A 15,680-nucleotide genomic window follows, 5' to 3' on the forward strand; every position below is an offset into this window, starting at 1 on the left:
ATACCTGCAGTCCACGTCGCATATGTATATTAACAACTTCTGTAATTATGTAAACGAAAGTGGGAATGCACTTTAAATAAACTTTCACGCGGTGTATAAAGAATCAAACTTTTATTTCCGTAATAATATCTCACTGGCGTGATTAAAGATCCAAATGAACAAAGATTCCTTCCAACATATGTCTGCTAATTTCCGCCGCGTAGCATTTAATACACTTCTCAATGCATCGTACTACCAACAGCGACGGGAAATTAAGATTCACAATTTACAATCATTGTGCTACGATCAATAATTACCCTGTATCATCAAATAACATACGTTCTGTCTCCGAGTTAGAAATTTAGACTCGCATGGCTCCCACGTATATATTCCAATGCGCTCAATTAATTAATCAACAGTAACCTTTCCAAAATGACGTTAAAAAAACATCGTTCATCGAATTTAAATTTCAAAGTACAATACAAAACCATACGAACGAATCTTCACTCAAAGACAATAAACTCTTGATTTTAAACAGTAATAACAGTGACGGTCGTAGAAAACGTTTAACTCAGCACAGTGGCGCACCCAGGAGGGGGTGGTATCCCGAAAAGAAAAAGGAAAAAGAGGATTAATGTAACCACGACTTAAGTAATTTAAGAGCAGTGTAAAAAGAAAATCACTTTTCTTTAAATAAATTTTTATAATCATCTAACGAATTTCATTGAATTTGCATTAAATATATTTTCATCCCCTCAACTCGCCTCTCCCGAAGATTAAATCCTGAGCGCGCCACTGACTCAGCACTGAGAATATAAAAAACAAATTACGAATCCCTCGTTCGTTAAGTAAAGACTCGTAAAATCGATAGTTTATTGCAACATTCAACATCCCTCCTCGACAAATGTAACGCCAGCTCGCTTAATAATAATAATAATAATATTCGACTGACAATCTCATCATCGATTATTCAACACTCGAATAATAATCCGAACAGGTATTTAATTTAATGTTCGCTTAGGAATGACGATACAGTCCTCGGTATATAAGTTACACTCGACTAGATTATGCAGTATAAGTCTCTCTACAGATTTTTTTGCATTTTTTCCACTCGTTTTTTTTTTTTTAATGTTCTTATCTGTTTGGCTCCGGATCGAAGTCTTAATAGTCACCCCCGACGTTCACCGCGCGCGCGCGGTAGCTACGTCGCATCCCACGCGACAGAAACAATCTCAATTCTCAATGGCCAAGTCAATTGGACTCTATAGTAGTAATCGTAATAATAATTTATAATTCTCTAGATCCTTCTCTCTTAAGTGCTACTATTTTTAAAGTTCCGTATAAACCCTGCTAAAATTACCACCAACTGCGACGTTGATGCCGCCTGGCCGTTTGTGACTGCACGCACACAATGTCGATACAAATTGGCTTTCGTACAACCACCGAGCAACACGTCCTCTCCTTATACATTCAACTTCTCGTTATTCGGTTACACACAGTGGCGGATTTGGAGATTTGGCACCCCCAGGCTAACAAGCGCCTGCCCCTTTTTCTGTGAAATATCATCAAATATTTTAATTTCAAAGAGTTGAGACAATTTTAAAAATAATTCAATATATGAGTTATTGCTAATTTTCTACTTAAAAAAAAGTGAATTGTTTTTAAAGTTGCCTCAAGCCTCTGAGTTTAAACCAGTGTTTCTCACCCTTTTTCGAGTCACGACCCCCGTTTATAAAATTTAAAGAAAATTGAATAAGGTATAGAAAACAAATTAAAAATAGGTATTTCAGAATGTAATTCTAACTTAATGATATTAACAAAAAACACTTCGCGACTCGCAGATGGGGAATCACTGGTTTAAGCATTTTCCAATTTCTTTCGCCCACAATTTGTCACCCTGGGTTGCAGCCTAGTGTTATTTAGCCTACATACAAATCCACCCCTGGTTACACAGTCGTACGTACACGCTCTTCACTCGCAGTCACAGATATAGGATGTAGAGAAAATTGCACGCTGACAGTTAATGCCAGCCCTGCGACAGACCACGGAAAACGTATATTGTGTGCGTTGAGAAATCGAATTTAAATAACACCCTTACGATTCCACTTGTTTGGGCTCGCGAGGTATTGTGCTGCAACGTTAAAAAATTACTTTCGACTGTAGAAATCTGTTAACGATTGCAAAGTAACCCTTCGAAGTATCGACGAACGTACCCACCCTCCCTGTCAATGGTATATAAAAAAAGTTCTTAGCCTACGATTATTCTAAATTCTTATTAAATTCAGGCCTATACATTTGGCGCATCGTCAGCGCCGCTAATCATTCTCATCTCGAAAACCACTCTGCACATATTCTTTTGCGGAGGTTTCTTCGACGCTCGGTGAATATTCACAGCTTGCACGGTTGAAGAAACTTAACAGTAAAGGTGCGAATCCACGATGAGATTTTACTTCAGGCTTTTCTGTCGTGGAACAAAAATCTAAGCATCAACTAAATGTGAATAATGTGAAATAGTCGCGAGGGATGAGATTTTTGAAAAATCAAAAATATTAAAATAGAAATAATAAAAATATTAAATAATAATATTAATATTATCAATATTTAATATATCAGGAAACTTGTCTCACGAGAGTCTAATTTCATGAAGCTAATGACAAAATAATTAAAATTGTGAGATTGTCTCATGTGAGACACGATATTTTTGTCTCACCGTGGATTTGCACCTTAAGAACTCAGGAACGAACAGTTGCGAAAGGAAATTATACAGATCTCTACACCGCGGAACAAATAACTAGCAACGACGGTAACAAACAACGATGTAAGCTCGGACTAATCCCTTTCGTTGCAATTGACGCAATCGCGAGAGAACTCAGTCGGGTAACGAGTAACAACGACACTCTTTCGCGACTATTCGCGAAATAATATTTTAAACAGAAGCGATCATTCTTACGACACACTGGAGCTCGATCACTGACGACGAAACGAGACCCTCTTCGAGTTCACTTTTAAAACTTTATATTTATTAGGACATTCGACACACGAGGAGTTGAACTGGCAAACGATGCGAGTGGCAGTGGTTACAAATTTCAGTAGAAACAAAAACGCATGCCTGTTCATTTTGTCACTTACATCGTTCATCGCTCATTTACAGAGCCGAATTCAGACCTTTAGAGGCTCTGATCACTTCAACGCAATGTACCATTTCTTAGGAATTTCTGATAATTTTACTAAAATGTGTTTCTAGCAAAAGTTAGATTCTAAAATTCAGAAAATTTCTATGATGCCCTCCTCTCTTCTGACGCCCTAAGCACGCGTTTATTTTGTTTATTGGTTAATCCAGCACTGCTTATTTACCTCAACTTCATCGTTTATCGCTTTGGACTTTCAGTACACCAGCTTTACAGATTTAGAGGGAAATAAAAAGATTAGGGCCGTGAAGATTGCTGGCACTTTCATCGTTTTTCGCCACAGCGAAGTCGGTACTTACGATTTTAGCTATCTTGCGATAGCCCTAACAGTTGAAATAAATTATTCCAGCACCTGTAACTCATAACTTTGCTCTAAAAAAATTATTCTTTATTTTTTGGCACTTTCATCGTTTGCCATTTCAACTCCATCATTATCATCACGCGTTATTCATTCGAAACATTCTTCGCTCGTCATTACGCGTCCACTTCATCTTATCAAATAGACGTAGCGTTATTTGAACGCAGCTCGTTGAGTGTTCCGAACTTGGTAAGTATATCAAGTATATTAAATAGGGGTGGGTTCTTCCTCGAGGCGTCGAAGCCCTTCGAAATCCAAGAGACTTTCGAGTTTCGAGAACTCGAAGCTTCGCACTTTCGGTTCTTGAAGCAAGATCAGCAAAACAGAATCGGCACGTCAAGTTTCGAGAGCCTCGGGTTTCGAGAATTTAAAAATTAGCTGCGAACCCACCCCTAATATTAGGTAAACTTTACGAAGTCCAGTTACAAAGTGACACTCGCCTTTTTAAAACGTAACTCTACAACAGAAATCTAAATAATAGATTAATAACTAGCGTAAATTGTGAATAAACTATATTCGATTACTCATTCAGGAAGAAATGTTTAAACGACCACAAGAGTATTTTATCCTTGAGCTATGTCGTTCCGTAAATAAGAATGAGTAGTATCCTTATCTCGCGCAATTTATTCCTAATCGAAAGCAACGGAGAAGCAATAAACGGGTTTAAAAATAATTCCGTTGAGACGTACAGATAAGGTTCTGTGTTCCGTGGCGAACTAAATACACGTGACTAGAATCGCAATTGTTGCAGGATGTATAGCACCACTTTATGACTGTCCCTTCGTATATTCGTGAGCCAAACTCATTAGAAACAGGCGCCTGTATTTGTACATACGAATTGACTAGCAACACGAGCGCACGATTTTCCCTTGATCGCTAAAACGGTTATTCTAGACACGTTGTCGTAATTCTTCGATCCGATTAACAATTAAGATAATCGCCCTCGACCGAACGTAGGCCTGTCCATCTGCGCGGTTCGCTAGCAGGCAATAATTATGCAAGAACGCTGGGATCGGTCGGCAAACATGTCAAGCTGCCGTTTCATAAACAAAACAAAGCGCGATTTCTACGGAAAATTGTATGTGCCACACTCGCTCGTCGACTTGCAAACAAGTGGGACTGATTGGTACGATTTATTTAAGTGGAAAGGAAACAGAAATGAAAAATTATGTTACTGTTGGAAATTTTTGGGAACGTGGAAACCTCGAAACCCATGAAAATTTCAAGTTTCAAGAATTCCAAACTTTCCACTTTTTTTCGTGAGTCGAAACTCTCGAAAGCCAGGCAAGAAAAAGTATAAAATTCTTGTGCCCCGAGGCTTTCTATATTCTTATATTTTTGTTCCTAGTTTCTTTAACTATGGTCGATAGAGATTTATACAAACACTTTGTTGGCTACAGTTCTTAAAGCAGGATATTCCACTTACAAGATAAAATCAGCACTTCAAGTTTCAAGAGTTTCGAAGCCTCGTAAAGTTTCGAACTCGAGTTTCGAGAATTTAAAAATTAAATTTGCGCACTTTGGCGGCATATAAATTGCCCGACTGTTTAGAAGAGATACCGTACCACCCTATTACTTATTGGGTAAAATTGAAATCGATGAGCGAGTGTAGATCGACCATACACGTGTAGAAAAAGCGGCACCGATGTATAAAACAATAACACACCTGCCGTCATCGATGGCTCAATAACCTTAATCCCTCATTCATTAAACTGATTACCATTGATGCGTCTGCTTCAAAACCTCGCCCCTTCGTTTTAGACATTCAAGAGAAACAGGTGTCGCTTTCTTCGACAAGGAACGTGTAACTGACCCTCTCAACCGTACGCAATGGACGTATCCAGTTTAAATCGCTATGGACGCTACTTGACATCCAAAGTATCGAAAGGGCGATTATTATTTACCACTGCACGGCTTCAAACCAAGGGCGTCCGTAGACTTCTTTCCAGGAGGGGGCAACTTTGGGGTGACGGTGATGAAAAATACAGTAATGAAGAACCGAGTAGCCTGCTTGCTTTTTTGAATTCACTTTGTAGTGCCAATTTAATTAAAAATTGAAATCCGAAAGTTATAAATATTCATTTTTTTAGTATAAATAAGTTTATTAAGATAAAGATCAGTTTTTAAAAATAAGCGATTTTTCTCAAAAGCCAGAGTGGCGACTACCCCTTTTGCACCCCCCTCCGGACGCCCACGCTTCGAACTTCGAATCTCACTTTGGTGTTTCGATTTCGCGATACGAACCCTCAAGTATGAGACAGGTTCAAATCGATCTTGCGGTACAAATATGGAAGGATATCCCAAAGATCTCTCTCGACCTCTAGCTCCTCCTGGAGCACAGCCCCGCAACTCTCAAAACGCGAGGAGTCGAAAATTTCTCTTCGTAGATACATACCAACAACGATAGTATTATTAACTCTCTCTTTTCACAAGCTAACCTGTATCGATAATATGAGCTCTACTGACCGAGCGTTCTTCAAAGGGACAGAACAAACCTCTTGCTCTCGAGACCAAGGCACTCGAGAGGCCCGGCCGCCTCGGCGAGCCTGAATCGCGCGTGCTCGACTGCTCGCCGAGGAGCGTTCGAGTATCCTCTTTGCTCAGCGGACATACTCGCCAGAAATATCGTCCGGGGGTCGTCGCCGCTGTGTTAGCACCCGACAAACCACGCTTTTCCTTCGTTCTGAACGCGAGAAACCAATCTCGGCCGCGGGCCGAAGGGCTCGTGCGCCTTACTCGCTCGACATCAGCTGCACGCTGTCGTCCGCCGATCTGTGAAGCCGTCGAACGTCCGACAGCGAACGGATCGGCGTCGGATGCAACAACGAGAACGTGTGCGAGTGGCGATCTGAAAAAATCCAATAAAAGGCGAAACGTTCGCGTCAGGCACGCGGCTACTTCAATGGGCCACTACTTCCAACGAATCACTAGGGATGGGTTTCGGGGTAGGGTCGGCGCGAATATGGTTGGCGCTCCTATGCAAGAAAATTTTTGGCGCCCCCAAATTTTTCCACCTGTTTTCTATTTAATATGCTTTGTCTTTGCGATAAAAAAGAATTACATTTACATTTTCTTTGTGTGGGAGTTGGATTCCTTTATTATTAAGCGCGCGATATTACCTTACTATACTTTCAGCCCTAAAACATCCTGCAACAGTGACAACCCGCTCAAGCCGCTGTTTCTAAATTCTCCCGACCTTGATCTCGTTTCAAGTCTTAGATACCTCTACTCCTCTACTAACTCTCCTTATAAGCTGCGAACCCCGTAGGGCGAAGGGTAGCCCTGATAAATCACGCGGACGAAAGCACGGGCTGATTAAAGCCGATGAGATCGTCGGTATCGGTGGCAGGCATATCGCGGGCATCGCGCTCGTATCGCGACTCTCCAGCATCGTGGAAATCGATCGGGGGCGTTGCGTCCCGGGTACCGGGAAATAAATTCCCGGCGTGTACCAAGACGGAGAGGAGCCGATCGAAAGACCTAACGCGGGATCAAGCCGCGGCACGCCCACCGGCGAACCGACCATTAATTTATGCGGGGTTAAAAATAAGGGGTGATCGATCGCGTGTCTATAAGCGCGGCATCAAGGTCGCGAATGAGTGTCCAGGACGAATATGTATGAATTCGTTAATGCATCGAAGCGCGTCTCTGTGTGTTACGGCTCGTCCATTACCATATCCCTCGCCCTGCACGCTCGCGGGCCTCGCGATTAAGGACTCGAAGCTACTTTCCTGCCGTTCAAGGATCAACCGCGATTTCGCGTGCAAGTGGAACCCGCGATCAAGTATTTGCGATCGTTACGTCGTCTGCACGCGGATCGAAACACGCGGCTATTTGTATGCAATTGGAGCTTGGGATTAAGTACGTGCTACCACTTTGCTGTAATTACGAACTGCTTTTGCACGAGGTCCTTTTGGCAAGGTTTTCGATGGTAGAGACGGCGGGAAGTGTTGCTACGTTTAAGTGGGATGAATATGCGAACTCCTAGCGCTAATCAAGGTCTGATAGTAGTGAGAGTATACTCTGCAATCTGAGGGTTTGGTTTCGAGATATGGGTGGTTGGAGTTTTCCTACAAAAAAAGTCTTAAGGGGACTAGGCAGTCAGAAACTCGATTTTTTTGTTGTATTTATTGAAAGTACCATCCTTCCCGAGTAAAATGTCCTTTGGTTTATGTTAAAATTCGCAAAATTAAGGATTTTACAGCCGAAAAGGTCGAGCGCCCCATAAACCGTTTCTGCGCGCACGTAGGTAGGCTAGATTCCTCTTTCGAAACTTTAAACGCGTTTTTCTCGGAATGATATTTCCTCTTCGTTTGGCAGTGATTGCGAAAAAACGGAGGTACAAATCGATTTGAAAAAAATTGAGCATATGTGAATTTATAAGAAACTAATTTCGTTTATTAAACCGTCAGACCACAGGAAACAGGCACTAGGCTTACGTGTTATATAATCTATAGTATCGAAAGTACACTAACGACGCCTACGCAATATCTATCAGCTACGAGTACAGTGTGCACCGAGTGTGTGTGTACGAGAAAGTGTTGATTTTTGAAAAGGAAAGGCAACTCTATTCGATTGGACTCGCACCTCTGATATCCGTGGATGGCTCGCTTCGAGAGAGCTCGTGGTCGTTCCCTCTGTACGAGGACGTCTTCGAAGGACTTCTGCAGTGCGCCAACGTGTCGCTTTTCCCGTTGGTGCTCTGATTCTGATGAGGGAAGTGGAAGGTTGTAGTGTGTGGCCAGGAAGCTGGCGGTGGACTACGCACAAGGTGCTCGTGCACTTGTGCGAGCGTCAGTGGGTCCGTATCACCTAATTCCTGAAACAGAAGCAACAGTCAACGATGCAGCTAGAAGAATGCCTTTAGTGGCTTTTACAAGAAATAATATTATCACGGGTAATTGGAAACTAGGAGAACTATTCTTAAGGTTCTTCTAGCCACAGCAAAGTTTCCCACTAAATAATACCGTTCGCGCTTAAGAAAATGTTAAATTGATAATTCTACTGTGCCCCTGTAGGGAATGATCTATGGAGCAACTGTGCTTCCCCGTTCCAGCAGCGACTCCAACTAATTGCCCACTCGGTTATAATAAGACCGCTAAAATCCAGCCGTGACACTGCAAGAGACAGCCTGACTAAAAATATTTCCAGAGGGATACCCGATTCCTTTGACCGAAATGGATCTATTGTAGTGAATGCGCGGTCTGATGGAGAAGAAAGAAGTGTACGCCCTTAGTTAAGGTCGCTTTGTACGGTATCATCCTCGCGTTATCAAGTTCACGTTACCATTAATAATGTACAGTAGGTCCCGATCGATGTTCCTTTTACGGTCTTATAAACCCCAGCGAAAATGAATGACGGCTCACCTGAGACATGAGTATGGCGTCGTCGGACTCGGACTCCTCTATGGACTCCACGAGGCTCTCGCGACTCGCCAGTACCTGGAAAATAGGGAATATAGCCTTTGAATAATTTCCATCATTGTTAGAAAAATAATACAGTGAAATCAACTAACAATTCTAAGAAACCCTGCGTCATCTCTGTTCCTTTGGTATTCGAAAGCTGAATATTCATAGTTGATAGTTGCAAAGGGAATAAAATACTACCTAACTTACTAACGCTACTACGAAATACTTTAAATTTTACACAAGACCGATAAAGTTCGTAGAAAGTATCGATCAACCCTGCCGCAAGGAAACTACATAGTTTGACAACATAATCGTTAATCGAGAAGCTTATCAAGCTCAAGGTTTCTCCCGTTTCGTGGCTGGTTCCCAGTGACAAGGGGAAATAAATTACTCCTCCTCGTCTGCCGGCTGGAAAACGAGAAAGAGAGCGAGATGTATCGATTCGAACCTGCAGAAAAGGATTATCCTGTCGACTGAGCCTAAGCGCCTCCATATCCTGATCGATGTTTCGTGTTCTACCAGGTGTCAAGGTTAAAACAGAGTGCGACGGCGACGGCTGACAAGCGACGACGACATCGACGGCTGCCACGCTCAAGGTCGACGGAATCCTCGATACCTGATTGTCATTCTCGCTCCCGCTGCGCCTGCAGGCGTTCGTGACGATCGCTGTAACAGATACGATCGGGGGACAGTCAGCGAAATCGACCTCAGACCGCGCTGCCTTCCGCGTTTCAAGCGACGCGGTACACGCCGTCGCTCGTTATCGTCCCAGCCAATTACCCTAATTGGGGGATTCGCGATGACTCGGCCGCTTTTGGGTTTTTGGCGCTGCGATTTCTCGCGCTGCGCGCCAAGTGGGTGGCACTTGAAATTAGAGGTGCGTTTTCTGGCAGGGGAAACACGTCGAGAGGGTGGGTATAACTTTTTTCGCACGAGGCACCGTTTTTCAGGGCATCAAGCTCGAAAATGGTGAAGCGCGCTTCGAGCTTCAGTTTAAAGGATTTGTATCCGGATCGTTTTTCTTCGTGTTTGTTGGGGAGTTGTTGAGGCGAGTTGACGATTTAAAGATTTAATCTTCACGCGCGAGACGGAGGTATTTATTATATGTTTTAACGTAGAATTCACGCTGCCGCGAAGAACTGTTCGGGTTTAATGAGCACTGTACCTAATGAAAAAGGGATAATTAATTGTGTTATGTGCTTAGATGGGAATGAGTTGGTTAATTTCGTTATTGGATTGCTGGGGGAGGTCTCCTGATAATAACCACGTACGGAACATTTGGGAGCTTCTGGCGGGGGCTGTAATCAAGGAAATCTAATGAATAAACTATGATTGGAATAAGAATATTCCCTCGAGGAAAATCGGAATTAAGTGCTTAGAAAGTCTCTCGTGTACTACACGAGTAATCAATGCCGAAAGTAATTTACCTAATCACCGCGATATAGCTTCAGTTTCTATTCGCTCTAAGGGCTCCGTGTACTTCTAAAATAAGCGGATACATATTCAATGTGTGAGACGTGAATTTCTTAAATTATTGATTTAGTAGAGGAACGGTCAATAAATGTTAGATAAGTTAGAAAAATTGCAGTCGGCTCCTCGCCTAAATATACTCCTTATTCTAAGTATACGAAGGTGCATGCTGGCGCTTAAATTAATCTTTAGTCTTTTATTTGCACGCTATTAAAAATACTTTCCCCTGCTTTATCTATTTATGCACGCTTTCCTCCCTTAAGAATCGCTTTGTAACTACTTGCTAGCTTTTCTCGAGGAAAGTTTTTCTTCTTTAAATTCTTCGCTCGTGCGCATCCTGATTTTTTTTCCAATACAGGCGAATATTACGTATAATATGACAAATTTTTGCTCGCGTCAGAAATATTGCACACACGTGCCTAATTGTGCTTGAAAAAGTGTAATTAAAGACGGAATTCTAAATCCTTTAATTACATAAATGGACGTTGCAAATTGTTGCAGAGAATTTAATTTCGTAAGTGAAAATCCTGCATTACTATAGAAACTTTCAAACTGTAATCTTCTTCGCGGTGAAGCGTAATTTGCGTAATAAACACATTTCTTTGCACCTGGTGCAAAGTTCCTCGATTCCCATTCCGACTCCTATTCAGCGTTAAATTGCTTGATCGTTTCGAAGTCTTTGAAAACTTACCAGCTGTCTCAACCTTCGGAGCGCGTTCCATCTCTTCGTCCTCGTTGATCTTCATTCCTACCGTCAACTTCCTCGATTTGAAAAGATTCGAGAGAAACGCTACGCCCTTACGCTTTACCCGATCGTATCGTTGAGCGTTCTCCGATGACACGTGTATCATCATTCGTCTGAAACGAGAAAACGTCACCGCTCTTTAATTCTGAATGAATCCTGGAAACCACTAACCCATAACACCCCTCCACCAGTCATTCCACGCGCACAATTTTGATCCACCATTCCCACAAGTATCATCCAAATAGGTGAAAGAGCAGTACCTCGTGCACTCGAAAGTTTCACTCGCCATCTACCCTCGTATCACTGAGATTTCAATTAAGACCCCAGCTACGTTACGGAGCCACTGAGACGTCAACGTCCAATTATCAATCAACGACCGTGCCGCTACCCTAACGATGCAACAACCCTGTGCCGTTCTCGAAAAAGGGAGAGAAAAGCTCGACGTGGCGGGTCGAGGTCAAGCGGGAGTTCGTTCGACAAAGGTTCCGAGCCACTCCTAGCCCGCTTTCGAGAGGGAACGGATGGTCATTGTCAGAGATAACGAGCAACGTCCACAGACGATACCCTCGCGCCGGTACGCGTCAACCTGCGTGCGAATGTTCCTCGGGGGAGAGAAGTTACTCGCGCGGTACCGCCCCCGCGCCGTGAATCCGAGCCCCCCGATCGAACGAACCTACCACGTTCACCCCGGCAGTGGTCGAGAAACAGGTACCGGGATCGGTACTTTTTCAACGTGGAGCCGGAGGTCCATCGGTGCAGTGACGATCCTCAGCGGTCGCATTGCCAACTGCAGCTGCAGAAGGGTGTGCTCCGGCTGCTCCTCGCAGGATTTTGCGCAGCTGCAAGTGGCCACGATGGGGAGCGTGTGCGAGGGAGAGAGAGGAAGGGAGGCGGGACAGCAGAGCGTGCGTAAAGCGGCAAAATAAGAAGGAGGGACAAAAAACGGGGAGGGCAGTAGCGGGGCCACCGCCAAGTGTTTCAAAAGTGCCGCCAAGTGAAAACTCCCGGAGGGTTTTTCTGATCCGCCTTTTCGTCTATCCTCTGTCGCGGCGTCACGCTGCCTGCGGGCATTTCGATCCAAACATGTCCTTACGGAGGAAGCGAGCTCGAAGAACGTGGCTTCATTGTGTTTCGAAGGGTACAGGGTTCAGTTTCTTAACTTTTGGTGATGGAACTCATACGGAGGAATAAGAATGAGAATCCCTTAGCTTATCTTTCACGGCTCCATTACTCAGCGATGTTTGCACGTACGGGTCAGAAACATCCCGCAGTTACTTCGAGCGAGTTCTAGGTACGTGAGCGTGCGATAAAGTGGTTCAAAGAGCCTGGCGCGAGGGGGATGATTTACAGCGCACTTTCTCCAGGTGTTCATCACCTTTATGACCTACATTCCTCGTCCAGGTTGGAGCTGCCTGATTAAAGGGAGCCAGAGCGGTACTATCAAACAGAAGAGCACTGCTTCCGGCCAACATTATGCAACATGAATACCTCTGTAGATGACTGTAGATTACTTCGGGAAAAGAATCTAGCACTAGCTGCTACTTCCACGATCGACCTCTTAATACAAACCCGAAATTATCCCTTTGAAAGCGGTTGCGTTAAAGTGCACTGGTAAAATACCTGATCAGAGAGGACACGCAGTTTCTATAGTCTTTATGAATGATTTCAGTGAAAGAATCTCCAATACTCGATGCTACTCAATTCAAGTGCTATCAGTAGAAAACTCAACCTATGGCTCTCCGACAAGTGGAACTTACGGTCACTACAGAGACACAACAATTTCCCCAGCTGCTATACAGCTGCTCATTTCAATCGATGAAGTATAATCCTTGTACGCGCTAAGTCTGTACCTGATACACTCTATTAATTCATCGCAGCGGTACCTTCCCAGCATCCAGTGATAGTGTAACACTGCTTGCTACCGTCCAACTCCCTCATCCTACCAGCCTTACTCCTCCAAAGGGAATCATATCAGGATGTACGAGGTGAATCTACATAAAAGCGATGGCACACAATCCCCCGGCGTGATTCCCGACTTCGATCAAACATCCCCCGTTCACGAGCATCCTAGACACGCGACCATACCAGCGTAAAGCCTTCCCCGTGGAAGCCGCGCCAGTCGTCGGGTGTTTTTCCACGAGAGCATCTCGTGCGGCTCGGCGGGCGATCGATCGTCGTCCTCCACCCCCGAGGATCGGGGACGGGTGTAGGGGCGGCCACGTCACCTTCCTCTCGCGGCGGTCGCGTACTTACATACGTCGGGGTTACACACGCACCTGGCGATCGTTCATGCTCCCGGCGCGCTGGTCGCCGCCTCCGCTTGCTCTGCTCGCCGACATCCGCGAACACGGAGGTGACCGGGCGCTGGGTTAATCGCGCCGCGACTACGCCGTTTCCAGCCCGAACGTCGTAACCTCCCCCGTCACAGGGGCCAAGCGGCCCACCGCCTTCCACCACGCGGTTGGCTGCGACCTGGGGCGCGATGTACCGAGACACGCGCACTTACCCGGCCACCCCCTTCTCGCCGTGCTTTCGCCGCTCGCCTCCGCTGCCTTCGGGAGCACGCTCTCTCTATCCTGTGCCACCCTCGCTCGTTCCTCGTCCTGTCTATTGTGCCGCGGCTTTCCTTCCTCCCTGCTCCGGTCTTGCCGAGCCTCGCTCTCCTCTTCGTTATCCGCGCACGGCGCGCGGCAGATCGTGCACGGGAGGAACGGCACCTGGGGGACGAAGGTGGAGGGTGTTTCGTTAGGGGTGTGAGAAGTAGCGCGCAGAGGGTCTACACTGCGTTGTAGTGTGCTGAGGGGGTAGTAAAATGTAGTAGGGTTGATTTATGTGGTACAGTAGGAGATAGCGGGCGTGTACACGTTTGTTGATCTTTGCAGCAATGAAATATGCATGGGAATTATGTGGGGTCTATGTTTTAGCTCACTGACAACGGAAGAAAAAATTCTGAAAGTTTGTGAATACGTATGTAGGGGATTTTCTTCAGGGAATTTTTGTTTGCTGCCCAAATTCACTCGGAGCGGGTGAAATTAACCCCTGAAAATTCGGCTGTTTTCCGATTTTGTATTATAACTCGCGAACTCTATGAGATAGAAAAAAAGTTTCAAGGCAAAAGTTACTATATATCATTTGGTAAACAGAATCTTGTACAGTTCACAAGTTATGATATTCAGGGGTCAATTACACCCCCTTAGAGTGAATTTAGGCAGCAAATAAAAATTGAGTTGTAATCTGGAGGAAATCTCCTACGTATTCGCAGTTTCAGAATTTTTTGAATTTCCGGGTTCGGGATGTTCCCTCGTCAGGATGGCGTGCTAGGATGCGAGTGTATAATACTATAGTTAAAAAGGAGATGCAGATAGGTACGCTTACGTTGAGTGGATAGAACTTTAACAATTTGTTAGGAGGAAAATGAGGTTTATCGTAACAACGTGCAGCAGGATGATCCCTCAAAGGTCATCTCGAATTAAGCTCGTATTACGACAGTAATTAATATGTACTATCCACCGCTTCTCACTTTGGAGGTGCACGGGTTACGAAATGACCTTTGCACGATATTTAAAATAGGACCCTGTGCCCCTGACATTTTTTCCCAAAATGACCTTTCCAACAATTTGTCAAAGTTTCCGGCAGAAAGTAGGAATCGTCCTGTACGACGGCGTAACTTACTTAGAAGTCGTTTCATTACTCGGTAATCACTTTAGTTCGGCAAGGAACAGTTTATCTTTCCATCAAGCGAGTCCGGGAACAACTAGCTTTCCTACGAATCGAACAGTGAAATTTCCGAGGATATTTTAGTCACTCTGATAAGCACCTATCAGCAACAGTGCAACTTGCGCTTAACATTCAAGGGAACTTGTGCATTCTCACAGAATGTTCACGCAGCACCATATTTTAATCAGCAGAAGTATAAGGCTTGCACTTCGCGCCGCGTTTTAATCGTCTCATTAAGCACGATACTCGATTGCAGCACGCATCTTTCTTGCGGCGAGCACACTGTGCGACTGATTATGAAACACACTACGTACACTCGCCTACCTCGAACATGCACTGATAAGAAATAATCGCAGTAGCTTGGAAGTGAACTCGCGTACAGTAGAAGTTGATTACCTAATGCACGTGTTTTCTACACTCACCGTCACGGTGAAAAGAAAGTTTGAAATATGAAGAGAAACAGAAATATCGTGACTTAATAAAAAAGGACTATACTTCATATTCTACAATATTTTACATTATAAAAATAGCGGCAATATAATAATGGATGTTTTAGTCCATTACTCTTCTAACATCTATAATTTAATAGTATCATTAAAATTAGTTCCGTAAATTTGTTAAAAATATCAATTTTAAACTTTCCCCTGTCCACCACTGTGTATTCAGTTTTTAGGCTACTTTATCTACTCTCCAAAAATCGTGTTACAATCCTGTTGATCGCTATCGGCGAACTAATACGAACTATCGTTGGATGTAGCTATCATTTCTTATCTGGCTGCACTTTTAAAATTAATAAAAATACGGTGGTTCAGATT

General features: G+C 44.0%; 1 protein-coding gene across 8 annotated transcripts; it reads right to left on the minus strand.

The window, feature by feature from the left end:
* Nucleotides 1-94: 94 nt before the first annotated feature.
* On the minus strand, nt 95-15,286 carry LOC143373821 (uncharacterized). Of its 8 annotated transcripts, none has more exons than XM_076821406.1 (7): nt 14,821-15,286; nt 13,234-13,865; nt 11,095-11,261; nt 9,382-9,599; nt 8,892-8,966; nt 8,113-8,344; nt 95-6,373 (listed from the first exon to the last, which is right to left on the minus strand). In XM_076821406.1, exons 3-7 carry the CDS (start codon nt 11,255-11,257, stop codon nt 6,258-6,260), a joined length of 804 nt encoding a protein of 267 aa, XP_076677521.1. In that variant the 5' UTR covers nt 11,258-11,261; nt 13,234-13,865; nt 14,821-15,286; the 3' UTR covers nt 95-6,257. The 8 variants fall into 8 exon arrangements, with proteins under 8 accessions (XP_076677521.1, XP_076677522.1, XP_076677520.1 ...); XM_076821407.1 differs by having other exon boundaries at nt 13,655-13,865; nt 14,821-15,284; XM_076821405.1 differs by having other exon boundaries at nt 13,425-13,865; nt 14,821-15,242.
* Between the last annotated feature and the right edge of the window lie 394 nt (nt 15,287-15,680).

Source organism: Andrena cerasifolii, chromosome 10 (genome assembly GCF_050908995.1).
Source record: "Andrena cerasifolii isolate SP2316 chromosome 10, iyAndCera1_principal, whole genome shotgun sequence".
Classification (NCBI taxonomy): Eukaryota; Metazoa; Arthropoda; class Insecta; order Hymenoptera; family Andrenidae; genus Andrena; species Andrena cerasifolii.